This window comes from Penaeus monodon, chromosome 5 (genome assembly GCF_015228065.2).
Source record: "Penaeus monodon isolate SGIC_2016 chromosome 5, NSTDA_Pmon_1, whole genome shotgun sequence".
NCBI lineage: Eukaryota > Metazoa > Arthropoda > Malacostraca > Decapoda > Penaeidae > Penaeus > Penaeus monodon.
The window spans coordinates 13,490,058-13,515,101 of NC_051390.1; the positions used below are offsets into that span (position 1 = coordinate 13,490,058).

The 25,044-nt window shown below is 30.4% G+C and overlaps 2 protein-coding genes and 2 long non-coding RNA genes across 7 annotated transcripts in view; 2 read left to right on the plus strand and 2 right to left on the minus strand.

Annotated features, from left to right (window-relative positions):
• The window catches only part of LOC119572994 (5'-AMP-activated protein kinase catalytic subunit alpha-2-like), a 122,123-nt gene extending 103,260 nt beyond the window's left edge, over positions 1–18,863 (plus strand). For 3 of the 4 annotated variants that reach the window (XM_037919978.1, XM_037919980.1, XM_037919979.1), the window contains 2 exons: positions 16,690–16,861; positions 17,329–18,399. In XM_037919978.1, the coding sequence (XP_037775906.1) occupies positions 16,690–16,861; positions 17,329–17,396 (240 nt within the window). In that variant the 3' untranslated portion in view covers positions 17,397–18,399. Of the gene's footprint in view, positions 1–16,689; positions 16,862–17,328 lie in introns of all 4 variants that reach the window. The other variant, XM_037919977.1, reaches the window with a different exon arrangement.
• Positions 10,038–14,204, plus strand: LOC119572999. Its single transcript, XR_005228754.1, has 3 exons — positions 10,038–10,495; positions 11,114–11,205; positions 14,041–14,204. It is a non-coding gene; the product is annotated as an uncharacterized LOC119572999 (long non-coding RNA).
• On the minus strand, positions 12,878–14,856 carry LOC119572998. The gene is made up of 2 exons (XR_005228753.1): positions 14,428–14,856; positions 12,878–13,960 (listed from the first exon to the last, which is right to left on the minus strand). It is a non-coding gene; the product is annotated as an uncharacterized LOC119572998 (long non-coding RNA).
• Positions 18,864–19,989: 1,126 nt separating the features above from the next.
• LOC119572996 (DNA polymerase subunit gamma-1-like) lies at positions 19,990–24,573 on the minus strand. Its single transcript, XM_037919983.1, has 6 exons — positions 24,350–24,573; positions 23,805–24,026; positions 22,641–22,887; positions 22,205–22,299; positions 21,478–21,569; positions 19,990–21,011 (listed from the first exon to the last, which is right to left on the minus strand). The coding sequence occupies exons 1-6, from the start codon at positions 24,434–24,436 to the stop codon at positions 20,792–20,794; spliced, it is 963 nt and encodes a 320-aa protein (XP_037775911.1). The 5' UTR covers positions 24,437–24,573; the 3' UTR covers positions 19,990–20,791.
• Positions 24,574–25,044: the final 471 nt, after the last annotated feature.

Here is a 25,044-nt window from a genome sequence, read left to right on the forward strand (position 1 = left end):
CTGGTGACATATATATCCATAGCATCCAGCATCTATTTCTTGTGTTCATAAAAAACACCAAAAGACATAACTAAGAAATGTATCTTGGCTCATTGATATATACTGCTATTTTGTCAGTATAAATAGTTTCCTCAAGAAGTTCCTATATCCCTTGTGTTACTTTTTATAAAGATGTGGCAGTATTGCAGTGATAGCCTGGGTATATATGGCTAAACAGGCCAACAGGATGACCCATACTGTAGTATGGCTGGTAATATTGTGTAAATAGGGAAGTGCTTAAAGCATCAGTAGAAAATAGTGGATAAAGGACTTTCTGAGTCAACTACACTGTATTCCAGATTAATACTGAATATGTATGCATACTTTTTACCACTATAGTGACGCATACATGCGCCATAAATAGACATTAGATATGCATGCTTATACTTAATTTGCAACTGAGGTCTTTAACTTAATCCAACAAGAATACATTTACCTTTCCAGTACAATCAAAGATTTTCCCCTGAGGCCAAGTGTGGTGGACAATGGAAGTTATCAGCTTAGACCTGCAGATACTGGTAGCATTGTTATGTGAGGTTAACAAACTCACTGCTGTATTGAGGTGGCAGCCGCACATTAATTATTACATTAGAGGATTGACTCAATGCTATTGAGAATTGGACATAATCTGACCTACATAATATATCTAACAACAAAATAAACCCTTTGTGCAAACCCAAAAATCACACCTCACACCCCCCCATATCAACAAAAACCCCCCCCCAAACAGCCACAAAGTCATATTATCAATATTATCATTGTTGACTGCTTTTGTTGTTATCATTTATGCATCTGGGTGGTTTGTTAAATTCAAAGCCCAATCATTATTCAACATTTGGACATTCTACACTAAATAAATTGTTTTATCTACCACTAGTGTTCCTTTTATAAAGTAGATAGATATGCATATATCCTTGTTAAAAAAACCATTATGAGTATTTCATTGGGTCGGACCTCTTGCAATTTAAAAATCATCATTGTTATCCTTGTGAAAGTGATTACAATAATTTATAGTTTGAAAGTCTATTACAATTAATAATATACTTATGAATATTACATCAGCATTATTATATTATTCATCATCATGTTTTTTCATTATTTTGTATTTCATAAATTCATATAATATAATTTATAGTTGATGGCATACTTCTATAAAATATTAAATTAAATTTTCTACTAACTTAGACTACTACAATTAATAATAATATTAAAATAATACATATGATACGATATATTAAAAATATTTAAATAAGACAAGACTTAAAAACTGGTATTAACATCAGTCATAGATGATGGTGGTAATTTCAGTGCTAATTAATTAAACTTAATCTCCTCCTCTCCTCCCAACTCAAATTCATGTCAGTAGTCAGCATAATTTGCAGTACTTAGGATAGTTTCCGGAAAATTATTTCACTTACGAAATGACCACATCCAACCTAAGAACTATGACGTTATTACCAGTTCTTTGCTATCATCTTTCTTGCTTTATTTAAATATTATTTTTTCATTAATTCTATAATTTATATTATTAATTTTTATTAGTAGTAGTTATAAGTTGAGTTATTTATATTATTAGAGTTAGGCCATACAACTAGAATTAATTATATGAATTTTTATGAAATACAAATAATATAAAAAATACATGATGATGATAATAATAAAATGCTACTAATAATGATTATTCATAATTATTATTTTAAGGTATATCTTCAATACATAAATTGTAACCTTTCACAAGGATAACAATTATGATTTGTTTAAATTTGAGGCCTGCCATGATACTTAATCCTTGTTATAAACATAACCATATATGAGTATTCATTGGTGGCCTTCTTGCAATTTAAACAATCATCATTGGTTTTCTTGTAAAGTGATTACATATTTATAGTTTGAAAGTACAAAATATAAAGTTTATGTGACTTATCAGCATCCAGCATTATTTTTTTTTCATTGTATTTTTTTTAATATATTGTTATTTCATAAATTTCATAATATAATTTATAGTTTGTAATGGCAGTACTTCATAATAATAATTTAATAATATACTACTACACACTACTGACGACATTAAAAATAATAATAAAATTAGAATGATAGAGAAATGAAAAAAAATAAAAAAAGACGAAGAGTGGCTGAAGACTGTAATTAACGTGCCATGTTTTTTAGTAATGGAATGTGTGTCAGAATCGTAATGAAAAAGATTTTCGGATAACTATTCATATACTGCAAATTTTATTCTGACAGACCTGAGAATGTTGAAGTTTGGGGAGGATGAGAAATAGGCTGCTGGAGTTCAATTACTGAAATTCTGCAACATAATACTTTAAATTTCATACTACATGATACCAGCTAACAAAGATAACTATAAAAAACATAATTTACACTATGAACATGTTTAAAGGCAAGTATTAAATCTAACACTGATTCTCTAGTGTATACATTTTGCTCGTTGAGAAAATTTTTAGGTAAATTATACATTCCTTGTCCTGATTTTTGCATTTGATATTTTTGATATGAATATCACAGATATCCTGTCTTCCACTGCAGCACAGAAGTAAGGTTTTGCAGTCTTGATAACACTGATACCAGTGGAAAACCAGCAGGTTTTTGACTGTATCAGTATCCTTACCCTAAAGTTCATGTCAATTTTGATATGTTATTGCAGAGCATACCCAACACTGCATATGTGTATCTTTACTGTTATTACTTCAATGTTGCCAATTTTTCTCTAACTAGACAAAGACAATCTGTTGAATTGACTCCTGAATTTTATTTAATTTAATTTTGTTGCTTAATAGATAAATGGAAACAAGAACAAAAAGGTGGAGTACTTACAATCCACATTTTTAATAAATCAAAGTCATGATAACCCCCATCCCTTATAAAAGAGTTTTTATATCTCAAGTTACATATCTTTACCTTATTGTATATACACATGATTTTACAACTAGCCTTTTTTGTTATTTAACTGATTTGCTCATGGTGTATTATTTAAATCACAATCAATAGTATTATTTTTAAAATTTTTACAGATAAAAAAGTTAATTTACAATTTAGAAGTATGTAACAGCATTCAAATAAACATACTAATTTTATAATTTACTTATATAGATCTGATATCTACCAAAACATTTCCTGATAACATTTTTAGGTAAATAATACAAGGTGAAAAAATACAATTTGAAATAGTATATAGTTTATAAATCTCTACAAAAACTACAGTGCAATGATCTATGGTTTACTCACTTGTAAATTTTAACAAAGAACAAAGTTTTTTTGTAAATGTTTTTTTTATTTGTTACCTAATTAATTAACCATAATTTTTATCTTTCTTTGGACATAAACATGAATATATGGTTTAGTTTATAATTCGTCTGTGTTATCTTGTATTATTTCTCTACTTTAACACTAAAAGTAAGTTTATGCTTTAAAACGAATAAAGAGATTTATTAGCTATAGTGAAAAAACAAGTAACAGTTTTACAATTAATTATAAGTAAGTGTATACTTATATTGTAAAAAAATATTGAAATATGTGATATATATTACATACATTCATGTCTAGATTCTAAATGGTTTCACAACATGCTCGCTGTTACATATAAGAGATCCAAATCATAAATGTTTTGTCACATCACTTTTGGAAGTGCAGCTCTTAAAGAGCTATTTCCTAAGCTGCACACATTTCAAAGACTCCATGACATGGCCTGCGTCTGGACTTCATCTTGATTACGGAAAAAAGGATTAACATGTTATTTTTTTATGTTCCAAGGATACCAAATATCTTATTTTGTATTTAATTGATAGTGGCTTTAAGGGAAAAACTAACCATCTTTGGAGTGTAAATGCGGATAATTGGTTTCTGGTTCATTAGCTTTTAATTTTAATAAATATTATTTTTTGTTGCATTTTAGATAGTCATTTTTTTTTTTTTTTTTTTTTTTCCCTCTCTTTTTTTTTCTTCTTCTCATTTTAATTTCATTATTCTAAATGAACGTAAAGAGTATATTATTCCCTAAATGAAAATATCTTGTCAGTTCAATATGTTTTTCTAAAATTTTTACTATGTTGCTATGATTTCAAGTTAACATGTACAACTTTACAAACTACTACAAATTGTTTAAATCTTACTCCTTTCCTGTCCAAAACTGCAGGCTCTTTTATTCAATTTAGCAATGTATTTTAGTCAACTTGGTACAGCTATAGCCTAATGTACATAGCTTATCTTTTTTCCTAGGTTTTAAAATTTCATTCCTTGATACAGAACTAAAGATAAATTGTTTATATTGTTTACAACTAATAACTATAAGACAGCACAATACAATGCTTTTTGTTAATCTTGTCACATTATTCACCTGACACTTTCTGGCACACTACTCTCAGGATTTCCATGTCACAATGTCTTTCTTCCTACCTTACTTAATGTGTTTATAGGTCATAGTATGTCTACATACATTTCCTAGAGTAGTAACATCTATTATGGCTTTTGTTATATTATGTATTTTAAAAAATAAAATTGTTATGTAATAATAATTTATTTCTCCTTTGTAATAGAAATATCTCAGTTGTTTTATAATGTAAAAGCTTGTTAGTTAAAATGTGTACAACTCATATTCCTAATCATAAGCACAGCTACAACATTCAGCCTTCACATGATGCAATGCTATAATGTACCAAAAATATTCCATAATGGTTATATTTGTCGCTGTTTTATTCCAATTATGAGTATTTATACAATAAAAAAAATGAGCAAATGTAATTCAATGTGAGGCTTAGTTTTTTTTTTTTTTTTTTTTTTTTTTTTTTTTTTTTAAATGGGGAATAATATATTTAACTCTTGAACCATAATGGGTTAAATGTCACTAGCTAAAGTACTCCTTTTGACATGGTAGATTGCAATGAGAGTAGTTTTGTTAAACTAGAGAACAGATGAGGATACACTGAACCCTCACCTAACATGAACTTTGATCAGTATTACTAACTACTAACACTACGATTTTTATACTTGTTATCTCATCATCTACATACTTCATACTTTATTATATAAACATTATATAAACTAAATGTAATATATAAATATAAATTATATACATAAATATATAATAAAATATTTTAGATATATTTTATATTATATAATAATATATATATACTATATATATAATATATATATATATATATATATATATTATATATATAATTTTATATATTAATATATTATATTATATATTATATATAGAGAATATATTAAATATTATATATATTTCTTATGATGTTTACATTTATGTTTATAAAATGTTTTATATATATATTATGATTAAGTTGTATGCTAGGCAGGCTAAGTATAACATCGTAGTGTGTAGTGTTTTTTAATAAATGATCACATTTCATCTTCTGTGAGGTTAGTTTTCGCTGTGTACAGTTTAAACAAAATCATTTAATGTACTACTTTCAAAAGATTACTTTAGCTAGTTAAGTTACCCATTTATGTTTCAAGAGTTACATATATTTTATTCCCCATTTTAAAAAAAAAAAAAAAAAAAAAAAAAAAAAAAAAAGACTATGCCTCACATTGTAATTACATTTGCCATTTTTTTTATTGTATAAAACTCAATTGTAAAGCAGCATATAACATGTAGTGGAAATTTTTTACTACCACATTTCATGTGGCAAGCGCAATGTTGTGCTGTGCTTATGCATTGGAACTATGTGAGTGGCTCAAACATTTGTACATACAAGCTGTTTTTCACTAAAACCAAAATGAGAATCTATTAAAGGAGAAATGAAATTATTATTACATAACATATTTATTTCTATAAACTACTATTAAACACAAAGCCATAATCAGCAGTTACTACTTAGGGAAAAATGTCAACACACTATGACCTATACAACACATTAAGGAAGGAAGAAAGAAAGGAATTGGTGACATAGAAATCTGAGGAAGTAGTGTGCCAGAAGTGTCAGTGACATGAATTTGGGCATTATATAAAGCATTTTATTTGTTTATATTAAATTTATTTTAAAATAGAATAACTTATCTCTTTCTATCTTGTGCAGGTAAGGGAAGTCCATATTGAGTATGTACGCGTAGAATCCGTAGAATTGATACAATGCTCAGGATTCAAAATTGACTACAATCAATTTGCTGGATTTCAAGATTATAATGTAATGAGCCTGCATTTGGGACGAGAGATTTTTAAATTTTGAATTTATTAGTTTAAATTTGCACATTGAATTTAACTTGAAATTCATATCAATGTAATAAAGTTTAAAAATATTGACTGAAAGATGATTATTTTCACTGTAGGGCAATAATATCTTTAACATTTTTTAGATACTGAACATGTAAAGTGAGAAGAAGAAGAAGAAGAAGAGAGAGGGGAAAAAAAAAAAAAAAAAAAAAAAAATAATAATGCAACAACAATAATAATGTGATTTATAAAAATATTTATTGACCAGAAACAGAACTTAATCCGCATTTATCACACTCCCAAAGATTGGTTATTGGTACTTTTTCCTTCAGCCACACTCATTCTATCGAAATACAAAATAAGATATCTTAGTAATCACTTCGGAAACATAACATAACATAACATGTTTAATCCTTTTTTCCGACAAGAAAGTCAGACAGGACATCATGTCATGGGAGTTCTTTGAAATGTGTGCAGCTCTAATCACGGACTAGCTCGTTAAACTGCATCTTCCCATCATAGTCCTGATGTACATTTATATTTGATCATCTTACTTGTAACATCAGTGCAATGTTGTGAAATCCATTTAACATCATGACAGTGTGAATATTATACTAGACAAATTATCTTTTCCCAATATTCCTTTTCATGCATTATAAGTATACACTTTACTATAATGTTAATTGTAAAGACTGTCACCATTTGTTTTCTTTCATCTAATCTATATACCTGCTTTATTCGTTTAAAGGCATTGCGTACTTTGTGTTTTTCTTTGTTTTCAATGTCATAGCTTTAATATTAATAACTAGACTGTTTTTACTAAACCATAATTCAGTTAAGTAATGAAAGTAAAAATTATGGTTATTATTAGGTTAAAGGAAATAAAAAAACATTTTGGTAACAATAAAATGCTTGTGATCTTGTTTTGTAAATAAAAGATACCATGATTGCACTGTAGTTTTTGCTTGTAGAGATTTTAACTATATATTTCCAAATTGATTTCTTTTTGCCATTGCAATTTTTTAACCCTAAAAATGTTTTACAAGGAAATTGTTTTTGTAGATGCATTGCAGATCATTATTTATAATGTAAATTTATAAAAATGTATTTTATATGCTTACATACTTTAATTTATAAATAATTTTTTACTGTAAATTTTAAAATTATACTTGTGATTTAATTTTAAATTAATATAAAAAAAGTTTTAAATAAGTACCATAAATAGGCTTATACATAATCAATGTTGCATAAATAGTTAAATATGTAACTTGAGCTATCACATCTTTTTATAAGGGATTGGTGTATCATGATTCTGATTAGTAATAAAATTGGGTAAGTATTGTACATACACGCACACTCTTTTTAGGATTTTTTTCCTTTTATTTATATATAACAAATAAATAATAAATTAGTACTGTTCGTTCCATTTTATTTCTCTTATTAAGAAAAAAGTGGCAACAATTTGAGTAATAACGTAAAAGATTACCATTAGAAAAATTTCTTTGGGATATGCCTGGCCTAATACCACATATCAAATGACATGAATGGTTTAGGGCTAGGACTATAACAGTCAGTGCACCCTGTGGTTTTCCACACTGGTAACAGTTAACAAGACTGCAAACTTTTCACTGGTTCGTGTCTGCAGACGGAAAATACCTGTGATATTCATAATACTGCAAATCAGGGAAGGATCTGAACTTATATGCAAAAACATCAACTGTCTCAACAGCAAATGTAACATCTATGGAAACATTTTCTTGAGACTCTAGATCTTGCAAAAAATGTTTCAAATTAATATTATTTTTATTAAGTTATCTTTTAGCTGGTATGTAGTGATCACTTTTCAGTTATTATTTGTGGAATTTCAGTGCTAATTGACTTTCCCTGCTAATCTCCTCCCTCCTTCCCAACTTCACATTCATGTCAGGTCCATGGTCAGCATAAATTTGCAGTTCTAGGAGTTATTCGGAAATCTTTTTCACTTACTGACATTTACCCAATCCTTACCATGGCACTGTTAATACCATTCTTTGCATCTTTCTTGCATTTTAATAATTTTTTATCTTATCTTCTTTTCTTTATTTTATTATTTTTTATATTATAGTATATGTTGTATTAATTATTATTATTATTATTATAGAAGTAGCCATTAAATAAATATTTTATTATAATTTTATAGAAATAACGATAATATTTAAAAAAATACATGATGATAATAATAATAAATAATCTGATAGCATATTATGTCATAATATATGATTATTTTTATACTTTCAATACTAAAATTATTGTATCACTTTCACAAGGATAACAATGATTTTTTTAAATTGCAAGACCGACCATGAATCCATATAGTATGTTTATACACAAGGATTTATTAATGCTATACTCTACAAATGACACTCATTAGATAATTTTTTATGGTAAGGCATTCCAATTATGAATACTGAGATGGCCTCTTGCAATTTTAAAAACACCAGAACACTAATATGTAACAACAAAAGCACAACAATGATATATTGATAATAACTTTTTTGTGTGTGGGGGTATTTTGTGTTTGCAATGGGGGGGTGAGTGCATGTGTGTTTTGGGGTTCACTGTGTTTTTATGCAGTTTTTGTTTGTATATTTATGGGTCAGATATTGTTTTTCATAGTGTTTGATCAAGACATCCTCTTAGTATATATTTGTGGACTGCCACCTTCAATCTAACAGTTCTTGTTTAACCTCAATAAAATCTCCTGGTTCTGCACGATAAGCAGTGCAACCTTTTCACTGTCCACCACTGATGCTCCAGGGGTCCAATTAACTAGTCTGGTAACCGATTCAAGTGCCATTTATCTTTATTGGTAATAAACCATCAGTTGCAGATTATTAAATTTGTCAAAGGCATCCCATTATTGATTAATGGCCAGTATGCGTAAAAAAGTGTAAAAGTATGCATACTATTCATATAATCTGGAATAGGTAGTTGACTCAGAAAGTCCTTTATCAATTTTCTACTATTTAGCACTTCCTTTTACACAATATTACCAGCCTAGAACAGTTGGTCATCCTTTGCCTGTTTGCCTATAATCCCGCTATTTCCCAAAATTTCGCCATCTTTATAAAAGGGAACACCAGGTTGAACTTCTTGAGGAAACTATTTATCCAAGGTATCATGAATCCATACTTTTAAAATCAGTCTTTTGGTGTTTTTTTGAAACAAAAATAGAAAAGCTATGGATATATATGTCCCAGACACATTTTGAATGGATGTTATGAACATTGATTATTACCGTTTAAAATAATAGGAAAATAATTCTTCAACCAAAATAAAAAATATGCAAATGCTCAATACTGGTATTACAAAATCACTATCATCTGGCAACTTCTCCATTCTTCAAAACCTGAGGTGATCAAGAATTTTCTGCATTCAAGTCCTCTCCTGGAGAATCCATACCTTTATTCAGTCCTTCGGATTTGAAGTTCTCAGTCCTGAGAGGTCTTTTTCGAAGAACTATATCTATGCTACTCCTGGAAGAATTCAGACTCAATCCTTTGAAACTTAACGAAAAAAGCCATTTTTAAAGAAAAAATTTTGAATGTTAATTCTGATGTAGTTTTTTAAAATGCATAAAGTACTGAAAAAAACAAAACTTACATGGGCATAATGTAAATGAGACCAAGTATGTAGTTTTTGTAAGCCTTGGGCTACAGGTTACTATCAGGCTCCATTGATATTACCTTTTGCTGTAGTAGGTTTACTAAAATTTGTAAACAAAATAGTATTTTAACTTTTAAAAGTAGATCATATTGAGTACTTGAAACTGTATTCAGCATTCCAATTGAAACAGTGTAACTTTTACTTAATTTCTGGAGCCCACCAATCATGATCCAACACTTGATTACTTGGGTGCTATTTTACTATTATGGAACCACATGTAAGTTTTGTTTTTTTCAGTACTTTTATTGCATTTTAAAAAACTAACATCAGAATTAACATCTCACAAATATTTACTCCTTTTCAACAAATTGTGCATATTTTTTCAGATTAGGTTTCAAAGATTTGCCTCAGTCAGTAGCATTCTTCAGTGCAGTAGACATAGATTATGTTCTTCGAAAAGAGCCTCATCTAGACTGTGTTACACCTTCAAATCCTGAAGGACTGAATAAAGGGTATGGAATTCCTCCAGGAGAGGCACTTGATATGCAGAAAATTCTTGAGATCACCTCAGGTATTCTTGAGAAGAATGGAGAAGTTGCCAGATGATAGTGTCATTTTGCTGTAAGTACCAGTACTTGATGGCATATTTGCATATTTTTTTACTTTCTGAGGTTGTTGAGAATGAATTTTATTTTCCTATTATTTTAAACTTGGTATAATCATGATTTGCATAACATCCATTCACAATGTGTCTGGTGACATATATATCCATAGCATCCAGCATCTATTTCTTGTGTTCATAAAAAACACCAAAAGACATAACTAAGAAATGTATCTTGGCTCATTGATATATACTGCTATTTTGTCAGTATAAATAGTTTCCTCAAGAAGTTCCTATATCCCTTGTGTTACTTTTTATAAAGATGTGGCAGTATTGCAGTGATAGCCTGGGTATATATGGCTAAACAGGCCAACAGGATGACCCATACTGTAGTATGGCTGGTAATATTGTGTAAATAGGGAAGTGCTTAAAGCATCAGTAGAAAATAGTGGATAAAGGAACTTTCTGAGTTCAACTACACTGTATTCCAGATTAATACTGAATATAGTATGCATACTTTTTACCACTATAGTGACGCATACCATGCGCCATAAAGTAGACATTAGATAGTGCATGCCTTTACAAATACTTTAATAATTCTCTGGCAACTGATGGTCCTTTACTCTTAATCCAAACAGAATAACAATTGGACACTTGAATTTCCTGAGTCTACCAGACTAGTTTATTGGACCACCATAGGAGGCATCAAGTGTGGTGGGACAAGTGAAAGGTTAGCAGCTTAGATCCTTGCAGATACCTGGTAGCATTGTTATGTGAGGTTAACAAGAACTGCTACTGCTGTATTGAAGGTGGCAGTCCAGCACATAATTATTACATTAGAGGAGTCTTGATCAACAAGTAGCTATTGTAAGAATTGGACAATAATCTGACCTACATAATATAATACTAACAAAAACTGCATAAAAAAGTGCACTTAGTGCAACCCCCAAAACACACATGCACTCACCCCCCCCATATGCAAACACAAAATACCCCCCCCACACACACACACAAAGTCATTATTATCAATATTATCATTGTTGCTGCTTTTGTTGTTATCATTATTAGTGTCATCTGGGTGGTTTGTTAAAATTGCAAGAGGCCCATCTCAGTATTCATACATTTGGACATGCCTCTACACATAAATAAATGTTTATCTACCACTAGATGTGCATATCTATATATAAGTAGATAGATATGCATATATCCTTGTGTATAAACATAACCATATATGAGTATTCATTGGGTCGGGCCTCTTGCAATTTTAACAAATCATCATTGTTATCCTTGTGAAAGTGATTACAATAATTTATAGTATTGAAAGTACTATTACAATTAATAATAATACTTATGACATAATCATCATCAGCATCAGCATTATTATTATTATTATCATCATCATGTATTTTTTTTACAATTATTATTGTTATTTTCATAAAATTCATAATAATAATAATTTATAGTTGTAATGGCAGTACTTCTAATAATAATAATTATAATATACTACTACTACTACTACTACTACTACTAATAATAATAATAATAATAAAATAATAGCAATAATGATGACGATAATGATAAAAAATATATTAAAATAAAGACAGAGAAAGACTGATAGCAAAGAACTGGTAATTAACAGTGCCATGGTTCTTAGGTATGGATGGTGGTCAGAATGTCAGTAAGTGAAATAAGATTTTCACGGATAACTATCCTAAGATAACCTGCAAATTTATGCTGACCATGACCTGACATGAATGTTGAAGTTTGGGGAGGAGGAGGGAGGAGATTAGGCATGCTGGGAAGTTCAATTAGCACTGAAATTCTGCACTAACATAATAACTGAATAATGGTGCATCACTACATGATACCAGCTAAAAAGATAACTTAATAAAAAATACATAATTTACACTATGAACATGTTTAAGGCAAGTATCTAGAAGTCTCAAGACAACTGTTATTCCATAGATGTTACATTTTGCTCGTTGAGACAGTTTGATGTTTGTACTGCATGATATTAGTCAGATCCTTGTCCTGATTTTGCATAGTAATTATTTGATATGAATATCACAGGATATCCTGTCTTCCAGCTGCAGCACAGAAGTAAGGTTTTGGCAGTCTTGTATAACACTGTTACCAGGTGTGGAAAACACCAGCAGGGTGTCCTTGACTGTATCAGTATCCTTAGCCCTAAAGCATTCATGTCAATTTTGATATGTGGTATTAGGCCAGAGCATACCCAACATCTGTGCAATGTGTATCTTTACTGTTATTACTCAAATGTTGCCACATTTTTTCTAATACAGAGACAACTAGACAATCTGTTGATTGACAGTCTCTGAATTTTATTTATTTATTTTTGTTGCTTGATATAGTAAATAAAATGGGAAACAAGATACAGTAACAAGAGTGTGCGTGTATGTACAATACTGTACCACATTTTATTTACATAATCAGAAAGTCATGATACACCACATCCCTTATAAAAAGATTGTTGATATGCTCAAGTTACATATCTGTTACACTTATTAGTATATGACACATCATTGTATGTATAAGCCTAGCTTTATGGTACTTTATTTAAACTGAATTTGCTCATGGTGTATATATTTAAAATCACAATCACATAGTATTAATTTTTAAAATTTTACAGATAAAAAATTTAATTATACAATTTAGAAGTATGTAAAGCATATAATATAAATACATAATTTTATAATATTTACATTATATAAATATGATCTGCAATGCATCTACCAAAAACATTTCCTTGATAAACATTTTTAGGGTTAAAATATAAATTGACAATTGGCATGAAAAGAAATACAATTTGAAATAAGTATATAGTTATAAATCTCTACAAGCAAAAACTACAGTGCATGATCTATGGTATCTTACATCTACTTGTATTAGTACATAACAAAGGATCACAAGCATTTATTTTTGTGTACCAAAATGTCTTTTTTTATATATACATGTTAACCTAATTAATTAACCATAATTTTTATCTTTCCTTTGGACATAAACATGAATCATATGGTTTAGTTATAATCAGTCTAGTTTATCTTGTAATTATTAAGCTCTGAACATTTGAAAACTAAGAAAAATACAGCTAAAGTACTGCAATGCCTTTAAAACAGAATAAAGCAGGTAGCTTAATAGCATTATAGATGAAAAGAAAACAAATGGTGACAGTCTTTACAATTAACATTATAAGTAAAGTGTATACTTATAATTGCATGAAAAAGGAATATTGAGAGATATGTGTATATATATGTACATACCATTCCTGTCTAGATATCTAAATGGATTTCACAACATTGCACTGATGTTACAAGTAAGAGATCCAAATCATAAATGTTTTAGGCACATCAGGACTATTGATGGGAAGTGCAGCTCTTAACGAGCTAGTTCCGTGATTAGAGCTGCACACATTTCAAAGAACTCCATGACATGATGTCCCTGCGTCTGGACTTCATCTTGATTATCTGGCAAAAAAGGATTAAACATGTTATGTTATGTTATGTTTCCGAAGTGATTACTAAGATATCTTTATTTTGTATTTCAGATAGAATGAGTGTGGCTGAAGGAAAAAGTACCAATAACCAATCTTTGGGAGTGTGATAAATGCGGATTAAGTTCATGTTTCTGGTCAATACATAATAGTCTTTAATAAATCACATTATTATTTGTTTGTTGCATTATTATTTTTTTTTTTTTTTTTTTTTTTTTCCCCTCTCTCTTCTTCTTCTTCTTCTTCTTCTCACTTTACATGGTTCATGTATTCTAAAATGAAACTGTAAAGAGATATATTATTTCCCTACAGTGAAAATAATCATCTTTCAGTTCAATACTGTTTTCTAAAACTTTTTACTATGTTGACTATGAATTTCAAGTTAAAATTCAATGTGCAAACTTTATAACAAACTACATAACAAAGTATTAAATGACTTACTCCTCTTTTCCTGTGCCACCAAATCTGCAGGCTCATTACATATAATCTTGAAATCCAGCAAATGTGATTTGTAGTCAACTTGGTACAGCTGTAGAGCCATATGTACATAGCTTCCAATTACTGGATTCTTCCGGCGTACACGCACATGGAAAGGATTCACAACTTTCCATTCCTTGATCACAGATAGAAAGAGATAAGATTGTTTATATATTGTTTTACAAATAAATTTATATAAGACAGACCAAATAAAATTGCTTTTGAGTCTAATTCTGTTCTCAGATTTCTATGTCACCTGACACTTTCTGGCACACTACTTCCTCAGGATTTCCATGTCACAATGTGCCGATTTCTTTCTTTCCTTGAGCTTTAATGTGTTGTATAGGTCATAGTAGTGTCTGACATACTTTCCTAGAGTAGTAACATGCCTGATTATGGCTTTTGGCTTTATATTATGTAGTTTTATAGAAATAAATATTGTTATGTAATAATAATTTTCATTTCTCCTTTGTAATAGAAATATCTCAGTTGTGTATTATAAGTGTAAACAGCTTGTGTAGTTACAAATGTGTGAGCACAGCTCACATAGTTCCTAATGCATAAGCACAGCTAAGCAACATTGCAGCCTTGCCACATGATGCAATGCTGCTATACTGTACCAAAAATATTCCATAATGGTTATATTCTGTCGCTGTTTTATTCCAATGTTATGAGTATTTATACAAATAAAAAAAATGAGCAAATGTAATTACAATGTGAGGCATTAGTCTTTTTTTTTTTTTTTTTTTTTTTTTTTTTTTTTTTGTAAAATGGGGAATACAATATATGTTAACTCTTGAAACCATAAATGGGTTAAACTGGTCAACTAAGCTAAAGTAACTCCTTTTGACAGTAGTAGTTGCAATGAGATTTTTGTTTTAAACACTAGATACACAGCCTGAGGATACACTGAACCCTCACCTAAGACATGAAACTTTGATCAGTATTACCTAACCTACTAACACTACGATTTGTTATACTTGTTATGCATGCATGCATACATACATACATATACATACATATATATTATATAAACATTATATATAAACATAAATGTAAACATCTATATAAAAATATAAACATTATATACATGAACATATATATAATCATATATGTTTATATATTTCTCTATATATAAATATATAAATATATATATATAAATATAGAAATTATATATACATATATATATATATTATATATATATATATATATATATATAAAATATATATATATATATATATAAACATATATGATTTATATATGTTCATGTATATAAGTTATATTTTATATAGATGTTTACATTTATGTTATTATATAATGTTTATATAATATATAGTATGATATGTATGTATGTATGCATGCATGCATAACAAGTATAACAAATCGTAGTGTTAGTAGGTTAGGTAATACTGATCAAAGTTTCATGTCCCTTAGGTGAGGGTTCAGTGTATCCTCAAGGCTGTGTATCTAGTGTTAAAAAAAAAATCTCATTGCAACTACTACTGTCAAAAGGAGTTACTTTAGCTTAGTTGACCAGTTTAACCCATTTATGGTTTCAAGAGTTAACATATATTGTATTCCCCATTTTACAAAAAAAAAAAAAAAAAAAAAAAAAAAAAAAAAAAAAAAAAAGACTAATGCCTCACATTGTAATTACATTTGCTCATTTTTTTTATTTGTATAAATACTCATAACATTGGAATAAAACAGCGACAGAATATAACCATTATGGAATATTTTTGGTACAGTATAGCAGCATTGCATCATGTGGCAAGGCTGCAATGTTGCTTAGCTGTGCTTATGCATTAGGAACTATGTGAGCTGTGCTCACACATTTGTAACTACACAAGCTGTTTACACTTATAATACACAACTGAGATATTTCTATTACAAAGGAGAAATGAAAATTATTATTACATAACAATATTTATTTCTATAAAACTACATAATATAAAGCCAAAAGCCATAATCAGGCATGTTACTACTCTAGGAAAGTATGTCAGACACTACTATGACCTATACAACACATTAAAGCTCAAGGAAAGAAAGAAATCGGCACATTGTGACATGGAAATCCTGAGGAAGTAGTGTGCCAGAAAGTGTCAGGTGACATAGAAATCTGAGAACAGAATTAGACTCAAAAGCAATTTTATTTGGTCTGTCTTATATAAATTTATTTGTAAAACAATATATAAACAATCTTATCTCTTTCTATCTGTGATCAAGGAATGGAAAGTTGTGAATCCTTTCCATGTGCGTGTACGCCGGAAGAATCCAGTAATTGGAAGCTATGTACATATGGCTCTACAGCTGTACCAAGTTGACTACAAATCACATTTGCTGGATTTCAAGATTATATGTAATGAGCCTGCAGATTTGGTGGCACAGGAAAAGAGGAGTAAGTCATTTAATACTTTGTTATGTAGTTTGTTATAAAGTTTGCACATTGAATTTTAACTTGAAATTCATAGTCAACATAGTAAAAAGTTTTAGAAAACAGTATTGAACTGAAAGATGATTATTTTCACTTAGGGAAATAATATATCTCTTACAGTTCATTTTAGAATACATGAACCATGTAAAGTGAGAAGAAGAAGAAGAAGAAGAAGAGAGAGGGGAAAAAAAAAAAAAAAAAAAAAAAAAAAATAATAATGCAACAAACAAATAATAATGTGATTTATTAAAGACTATTATGTATTGACCAGAAACATGAACTTAATCCGCATTTATCACACTCCCAAAGATTGGTTATTGGTACTTTTTCCTTCAAGCCACACTCATTCTATTTTGAAATACAAAATAAAGATATCTTAGTAATCACTTCGGAAACATAAATAACATAACATGTTAATCCTTTTTTGCCAGATAATCAAGATGAAGTCCAGACGCAGGGACATCATGTCATGGAGTCTTTGAAATGTGTGCAGCTCTAATACGGAAATAGCTCGTTAAGAGCTGCACTTCCCATCAATAGTCCTGATGTGCCTAAAACATTTATGATTTGGATCTCTTACTTGTAACATCAGTGCAATGTTGTGAAATCCATTTAGATATCTAGACAGGAATGTATGTACATATATATCCACATATCTCTCAATATTCCTTTTTCATGCAATTATAAGTATACACTTACTTATAATGTTAATTGTAAAGACTGTCACCATTGTTTCTTTCATCTATAATGCTATTAAGCTACCTGCTTTATTCTGTTTTAAGGCATTGCAGTACTTTAGCTGTATTTTCTTAGTTTTCAAATGTTCAGAGCTTAATAATACAAGATAAACTAGACTGAATTATAACTAAACCATATGATTCATGTTTATGTCCAAAGGAAAGATAAAAATTATGGTTAATTAATTAGGTTAACATGTATATATAAAAAAAGACATTTGGTACACAAAAATAAATGCTTGTGATCCTTTGTTATGTACTAATACAAGTAGATGTAAGATACCATAGATCATGCACTGTAGTTTTTGCTTGTAGAGATTTATAACTATATACTTATTTCAAATTGTATTTTTTCATGCCAATTGTCAATTTATATTTTAACCCTAAAAATGTTTATCAAGGAAATGTTTTTGGTAGATGCATTGCAGATCATATTTATATAATGTAAATATTATAAAATTATGTATTTATATTATATGCTTTACATACTTCTAAATTGTATAATTAAATTTTTTATCTGTAAAATTTTAAAAATTAATACTATGTGATTGTGATTTTAAATATATACACCATGAGCAAATTCAGTTTAAATAAAGTACCATAAAGCTAGGCTTATACATACAATGATGTGTCATATACTAATAAGTGTAACAGATATGTAACTTGAGCATATCAACAATCTTTTTATAAGGGATGTGGTGTATCATGACTTTCTGATTATGTAAATAAAATGTGGTACAGTATTGTACATACACGCACACTCTTGTTACTGTATCTTGTTTCCCATTTTATTTACTATATCAAGCAACAAAAATAAATAAATAAAATTCAGAGACTGTCAATCAACAGATTGTCTAGTTGTCTCTGTATTAGAAAAAATGTGGCAACATTTGAGTAATAACAGTAAAGATACACATTGCACAGATGTTGGGTATGCTCTGGCCTAATACCACATATCAAAATTGACATGAATGCTTTAGGGCTAAGGATACTGATACAGTCAAGGACACCCTGCTGGTGTTTTCCACACCTGGTAACAGTGTTATACAAGACTGCCAAAACCTTACTTCTGTGCTGCAGCTGGAAGACAGGATATCCTGTGATATTCATATCAAATAATTACTAATGCAAAAATCAGGACAAGGATCTGACTAATATCATGCAGTACAAACATCAAACTGTCTCAACGAGCAAAATGTAACATCTATGGAATAACAGTTGTCTTGAGACTTCTAGATACTTGCCTTAAACATGTTCATAGTGTAAATTATGTATTTTTTATTAAGTTATCTTTTTAGCTGGTATCATGTAGTGATGCACCATTATTCAGTTATTATGTTAGTGCAGAATTTCAGTGCTAATTGAACTTCCCAGCATGCCTAATCTCCTCCCTCCTCCTCCCCAAACTTCAACATTCATGTCAGGTCATGGTCAGCATAAATTTGCAGGTTATCTTAGGATAGTTATCCGTGAAAATCTTATTTCACTTACTGACATTCTGACCACCATCCATACCTAAGAACCATGGCACTGTTAATTACCAGTTCTTTGCTATCAGTCTTTCTCTGTCTTTATTTTAATATATTTTTTATCATTATCGTCATCATTATTGCTATTATTTTATTATTATTATTATTATTAGTAGTAGTAGTAGTAGTAGTAGTAGTATATTATAATTATTATTATTAGAAGTACTGCCATTACAACTATAAATTATTATTATTATGAATTTTATGAAAATAACAATAATAATTGTAAAAAAAATACATGATGATGATAATAATAATAATAATGCTGATGCTGATGATGATTATGTCATAAGTATTATTATTAATTGTAATAGTACTTTCAATACTATAAATTATTGTAATCACTTTCACAAGGATAACAATGATGATTTGTTAAAATTGCAAGAGGCCCGACCCAATGAATACTCATATATGGTTATGTTTATACACAAGGATATATGCATATCTATCTACTTATATATAGATATGCACATCTAGTGGTAGATAAACATTTATTTATGTGTAGAGGCATGTCCAAATGTATGAATACTGAGATGGGCCTCTTGCAATTTTACAAACCACCCAGATGACACTAATAATGATAACAACAAAAGCAGCAACAATGATAATATTGATAATATGACTTGTGTGTGTGTGTGGGGGGGGTATTTTGTTTGCATATGGGGGGGTGAGTGCATGTGTGTTTTGGGGGTTGCACTAAGTGCACTTTTTTATGCAGTTTTGTTAGTATTATATTATGTAGGTCAGATTATTGTCCAATTCTTACAATAGCTACTTGTTGATCAAGACTCCTCTAATGTAATAATTATGTGCTGGACTGCACCTCAATACAGCAGTAGCAGTTCTTGTTAACCTCACATAACAATGCTACCAGGTATCTGCAAGGATCTAAGCTGCTAACCTTTCACTTGTCCCACCACACTTGATGCCTCCTATGGTGGTCCAATAAACTAGTCTGGTAGACTCAGGAAATTCAAGTGTCCAATTGTTATTCTGTTTGGATTAAGAGTAAAGGACCATCAGTTGCCAGAGAATTATTAAAGTATTTGTAAAGGCATGCACTATCTAATGTCTACTTTATGGCGCATGGTATGCGTCACTATAGTGGTAAAAAGTATGCATACTATATTCAGTATTAATCTGGAATACAGTGTAGTTGAACTCAGAAAGTTCCTTTATCCACTATTTTCTACTGATGCTTTAAGCACTTCCCTATTTACACAATATTACCAGCCATACTACAGTATGGGTCATCCTGTTGGCCTGTTTAGCCATATATACCCAGGCTATCACTGCAATACTGCCACATCTTTATAAAAAGTAACACAAGGGATATAGGAACTTCTTGAGGAAACTATTTATACTGACAAAATAGCAGTATATATCAATGAGCCAAGATACATTTCTTAGTTATGTCTTTTGGTGTTTTTTATGAACACAAGAAATAGATGCTGGATGCTATGGATATATATGTCACCAGACACATTGTGAATGGATGTTATGCAAATCATGATTATACCAAGTTTAAAATAATAGGAAAATAAAATTCATTCTCAACAACCTCAGAAAGTAAAAAAAATATGCAAATATGCCATCAAAGTACTGGTACTTACAGCAAAATGACACTATCATCTGGCAACTTCTCCATTCTTCTCAAGAATACCTGAGGTGATCTCAAGAATTTTCTGCATATCAAGTGCCTCTCCTGGAGGAATTCCATACCCTTTATTCAGTCCTTCAGGATTTGAAGGTGTAACACAGTCTAGATGAGGCTCTTTTCGAAGAACATAATCTATGTCTACTGCACTGAAGAATGCTACTGACTGAGGCAAATCTTTGAAACCTAATCTGAAAAAATATGCACAATTTGTTGAAAAGGAGTAAATATTTGTGAGATGTTAATTCTGATGTTAGTTTTTTAAAATGCAATAAAAGTACTGAAAAAAACAAAACTTACATGTGGTTCCATAATAGTAAAATAGCACCCAAGTAATCAAGTGTTGGATCATGATTGGTGGGCTCCAGAAATTAAGTAAAAGTTACACTGTTTCAATTGGAATGCTGAATACAGTTTCAAGTACTCAATATGATCTACTTTTAAAAAGTTAATATACTATTTTGTTTACAAATTTTAGTAAACCTACTACAGCAAAAAGGTAAATATCAATGGAGCCTGATAGTACCTGTAGCCCAAGGGCTTACAAAATCTTAATCCAGCTCTGTTGCACTCGCTCTACCTTTGCCTTTGTCTCTGTAATTCTTACTCTCTCTTTCTCACACTCTTTTTTATTTTTCCACCCCTTCATGTACTAACTTTTGAGCGAAGAGTGAACGTGTCAGTAAGTTGGTGATTTGCAGAGCCAGAGCAGCACGATGGGAGTCTTCTGTTGCTACAAGGTATCTCACCTATAATAGATGTGTGTTTTAATAATTAGTTAAAAATTCCTACAAAAAATAAGGACCCTTCTATTTGAATAATTTACCTCATTAACAGGCCTTCCCAATCTCTTGTTTTAAATTATCCACATAAGTTGAACTGACAAGAAAGTAAGAGCCCCATTTTTGTGAGAATATTGTGGGGTGAAAGTAATAAGTATAAGGAGTACTCAATGCTGTATCAACAATTTCACAAAGAAAGGAAAGAAGGATCATAAAGGAAAGTTGCAACAATGGAGAACTCTTGGAGAATAACAATAATAATAATAATAATAATAATAATAATAATAACAAAAACAATAAAAAAAAAAAAAAAAATAATAATAATAATAATAATAAAATAATAATACAAATGATAAAAAAAAAAATAATAATAATAATAATGAGAAAGAATATCTGAAGAAAAGTTGAATTTGACTTGCTAGCAAAAACAAACAAACAAACAAACAAAAACACACACACACACACACACACACACACACACACACACACACACACACACACACACACACACACACACACACACACACACACACACACACAATAAAATAGAATCACAGGTAATTCTAACATTTCTTAAATCAAGTGATAACGATTAATCCTACCTCATCATGGATGCTAATACAAAATCTCCCTCTAATGTTGTACTCCTGGAATAACCACTTCATTGACACAAGCATGATGTGAAGATAATCAACAGCTGGGAAAGAAAATTTTGGAATAGCAAATGTAACACGTTGAAATAACTTTTATTTTTTTAATGTTTAATGCAATTTCAGAATAGACCATTCAAATCTTTCATAGGCAAGACTGATTTTAAAGAAATGTCAAATTATGAAAGGTCTAAACTTGTAATTTTAAAAATAATTTACAAACTATAAAGTCCCTATTAATTATAATAATGATGATAATAATTAATGTAAATATCTGAAGACAATCTAGTATTTTGGACACTGATATTGTCAAACCCAATTAACCACACAACCAATAGTTATACAATTCTTATAGAAAATTAACCACACATTGAACAAACCAACTTACCTGAACTCTGGACAACCCAGTTCACTCTGCTAGTCATGTACTGGTCATCCACATACTTTGCTTCAAGAGCACGAGTTACTCTTGCCCCTAGTACTGGTGTCCGTGGCTCCTCAGACCTGGCTATTGCTTCTAAACAGTTGAACATATACGACTCAGAGCCACCTACCCATACAGCAGGACCATCCACAACATCATAAAAGGATGCCTCTATGTTGTTATATCTGGCCTGCCTCAACAACTTATTTATCTGGGCAAAAGAGAATTATGATCATATAAGGAAAATGGCTTCAACACTGTACCATTGTGACTAAAAAGTAAAATTCAGTAGTTCTCACTTATACAATTTACAAATCATATCTTGGCAGAGCCACTGTGATCATAAAATAATTGTTTAAAAATTTTACATGGAATTAAAAAAGGAGGTTGGAAAAAGAGTTACAATATCCTCAATCTCAAACTGATTAAGGCTTAGGAAGCTGTATGTCAGCACAAATCACGCTTATTGGGAGTTGGCTGTTAGAAGGAAGGAGGGTGAGGGTGGCTAAGAGTTGGTGTATGTATTCTGAGGTGTGTAGTGTAAGTTGATGGAAGGTGTCTGCTTTGTTTGTGTGCATTATGTGTTGTGGGAGTCTTTTTCAGTCATGAATGGTAATTGTAAAGTATGAATGTTTGAAGGAATCTATACTAGTTTGGTATGTCATATTTCTGGTTGTGAGAGTTATGTTTATTAGTAGTGTTTGCGTGGTGTAAGTAATCATGTTTATTTATGTTGTTATTTAGTTGTTAATTGTTTGTTTATCAGCAAATTGTGAGGGTGTCAATATTTAGTTATTATGTGATATGTTGTGAAGCCAAAATTTGATGAACCTGGCTAATAAGGTGTTTATCTTTTCTAGGTTATTTTTCTTTGTTTATCTGTGTGGGTCTCACTCCATTGCACAATACTCCAGTGCTGGATAAATGTGTGTTGCAAGCTAGGTGCTTTGTGTCTTGTGTGCAGCCATGTAGTTTCCTCCTCAGGGAACCCAGTGTTCTGTTTGCTTTGTGGTGTATCTTTTCTACGAGTGTTAAATTTTGCTTTTCCTTGCTCTATTGTGTATACAAAAAGAAAAAAAAAAATTATATCTCAAACTTGAAGAAGCTTCCTTAATGAATATACTATACCTCTTTGCGATCTAGAGCTTCTCCACTGCTTGGATAATTCAGTTCCAAGGCAAGATTTTGTCCCATATTGTTGAGGTACCATCCTTTTTGTCCCTTGGTAGTTGCAAACAGTTGGGTGGCACGTTGCTGAGTTTCTTCTTCTGATAATTTAGGATTGAACTGCCGCAACAGCCTTTGAATAAAGCGTAATCCTGCCCCATAAATTCTTCCATAATTGATAACCTAAAAGAACAGAGGGAGTAAATAACTGATGCTTCATGACTGACATACATTTTTGAAACTACCTTTAGAATTCTACAAAAGTATTCTTACTTAATCACTGCATCTTAAAATGCAGAATGATGAAGACAATGAGACAGCATAGTTATTGGAAACTAAACGATATATAAAATCAAGTTAGAACACAAACACAAACAAACAACAACAACACACACACACACACACACACACACACACACACACACACACACACACACACACACACACACACACACACACACACACACACACACACACACACACCCATACACACACACACAATTCACCTTTGCATGATCACGTGATATGCCAGCTGTATTGGCAGTTCGACTGTGCATATCTGAACCATCAGACTTTTTCCCTTGCAATGTCATCCAGCCAAGGGCAGTAGCTCCATGCTCACCAGAGAAATATGCATCACCAAGCACAGCAGCAATCCACAATTCCTGCGAATCAACATCTGCTCCAACAAAATGGTACCCTGGAAGAAATAAATATTCAGATGTTAGTATCAAAACATTATCTTATTTTTACTGTACTTGAAAATATCATAAATACAGTCTGATAACAGGCTTCAAGTAAAAAAGAGGAGAGAGAGAGAGAAAAAAAAAAGGACCAACCAGGAGGGCTTCAACCATGGCTTTCAGTTCAGAACCGATGCGATCTACATAGGCATTAGAGGCGGTCATCCATGTCGGTTCCACTGCACGCCGAGTGACTGTACCCGCTGTTACTACCATTGGCAAAATAATACCAGTCCCACATTCCTTCTTTTCATTAGCTGGAAGGTACAAACATGTCATAAATACAATACTAATAAATTTTGTACATGAAATGTATATACCTACATGGCAGTGATTGCAAACCAAAATGAAAGACATAAGACTATCTTATTTACTGATTTACAGAAATTTGGCAAAGTTTAAAGATACAGTAACTATTATAACATGTATTCTTGCATATCTGTGCAGAGATGGATTAA

Bases quoted from the DNA above. Each gene is read 5' to 3' on its own strand.
- LOC119572996 (XM_037919983.1), bottom strand. From the start codon at position 24,436: ATGACATTGCAAGGGAAAAAGTCTGATGGTTCAGATATGCACAGTCGA. The intron at 22,888-23,804 runs GTATAGTATATT...TCTTTTGCCCAG, and splicing joins AAGCTCTAGATCGCAAAGAG to ATAAATAAGTTGTTGAGGCA. The intron at 21,012-21,477 runs GTTAGTACATGA...ATATTTTTTCAG, and splicing joins CGTTCACTCTTCGCTCAAAA to ATTAGGTTTCAAAGATTTGC.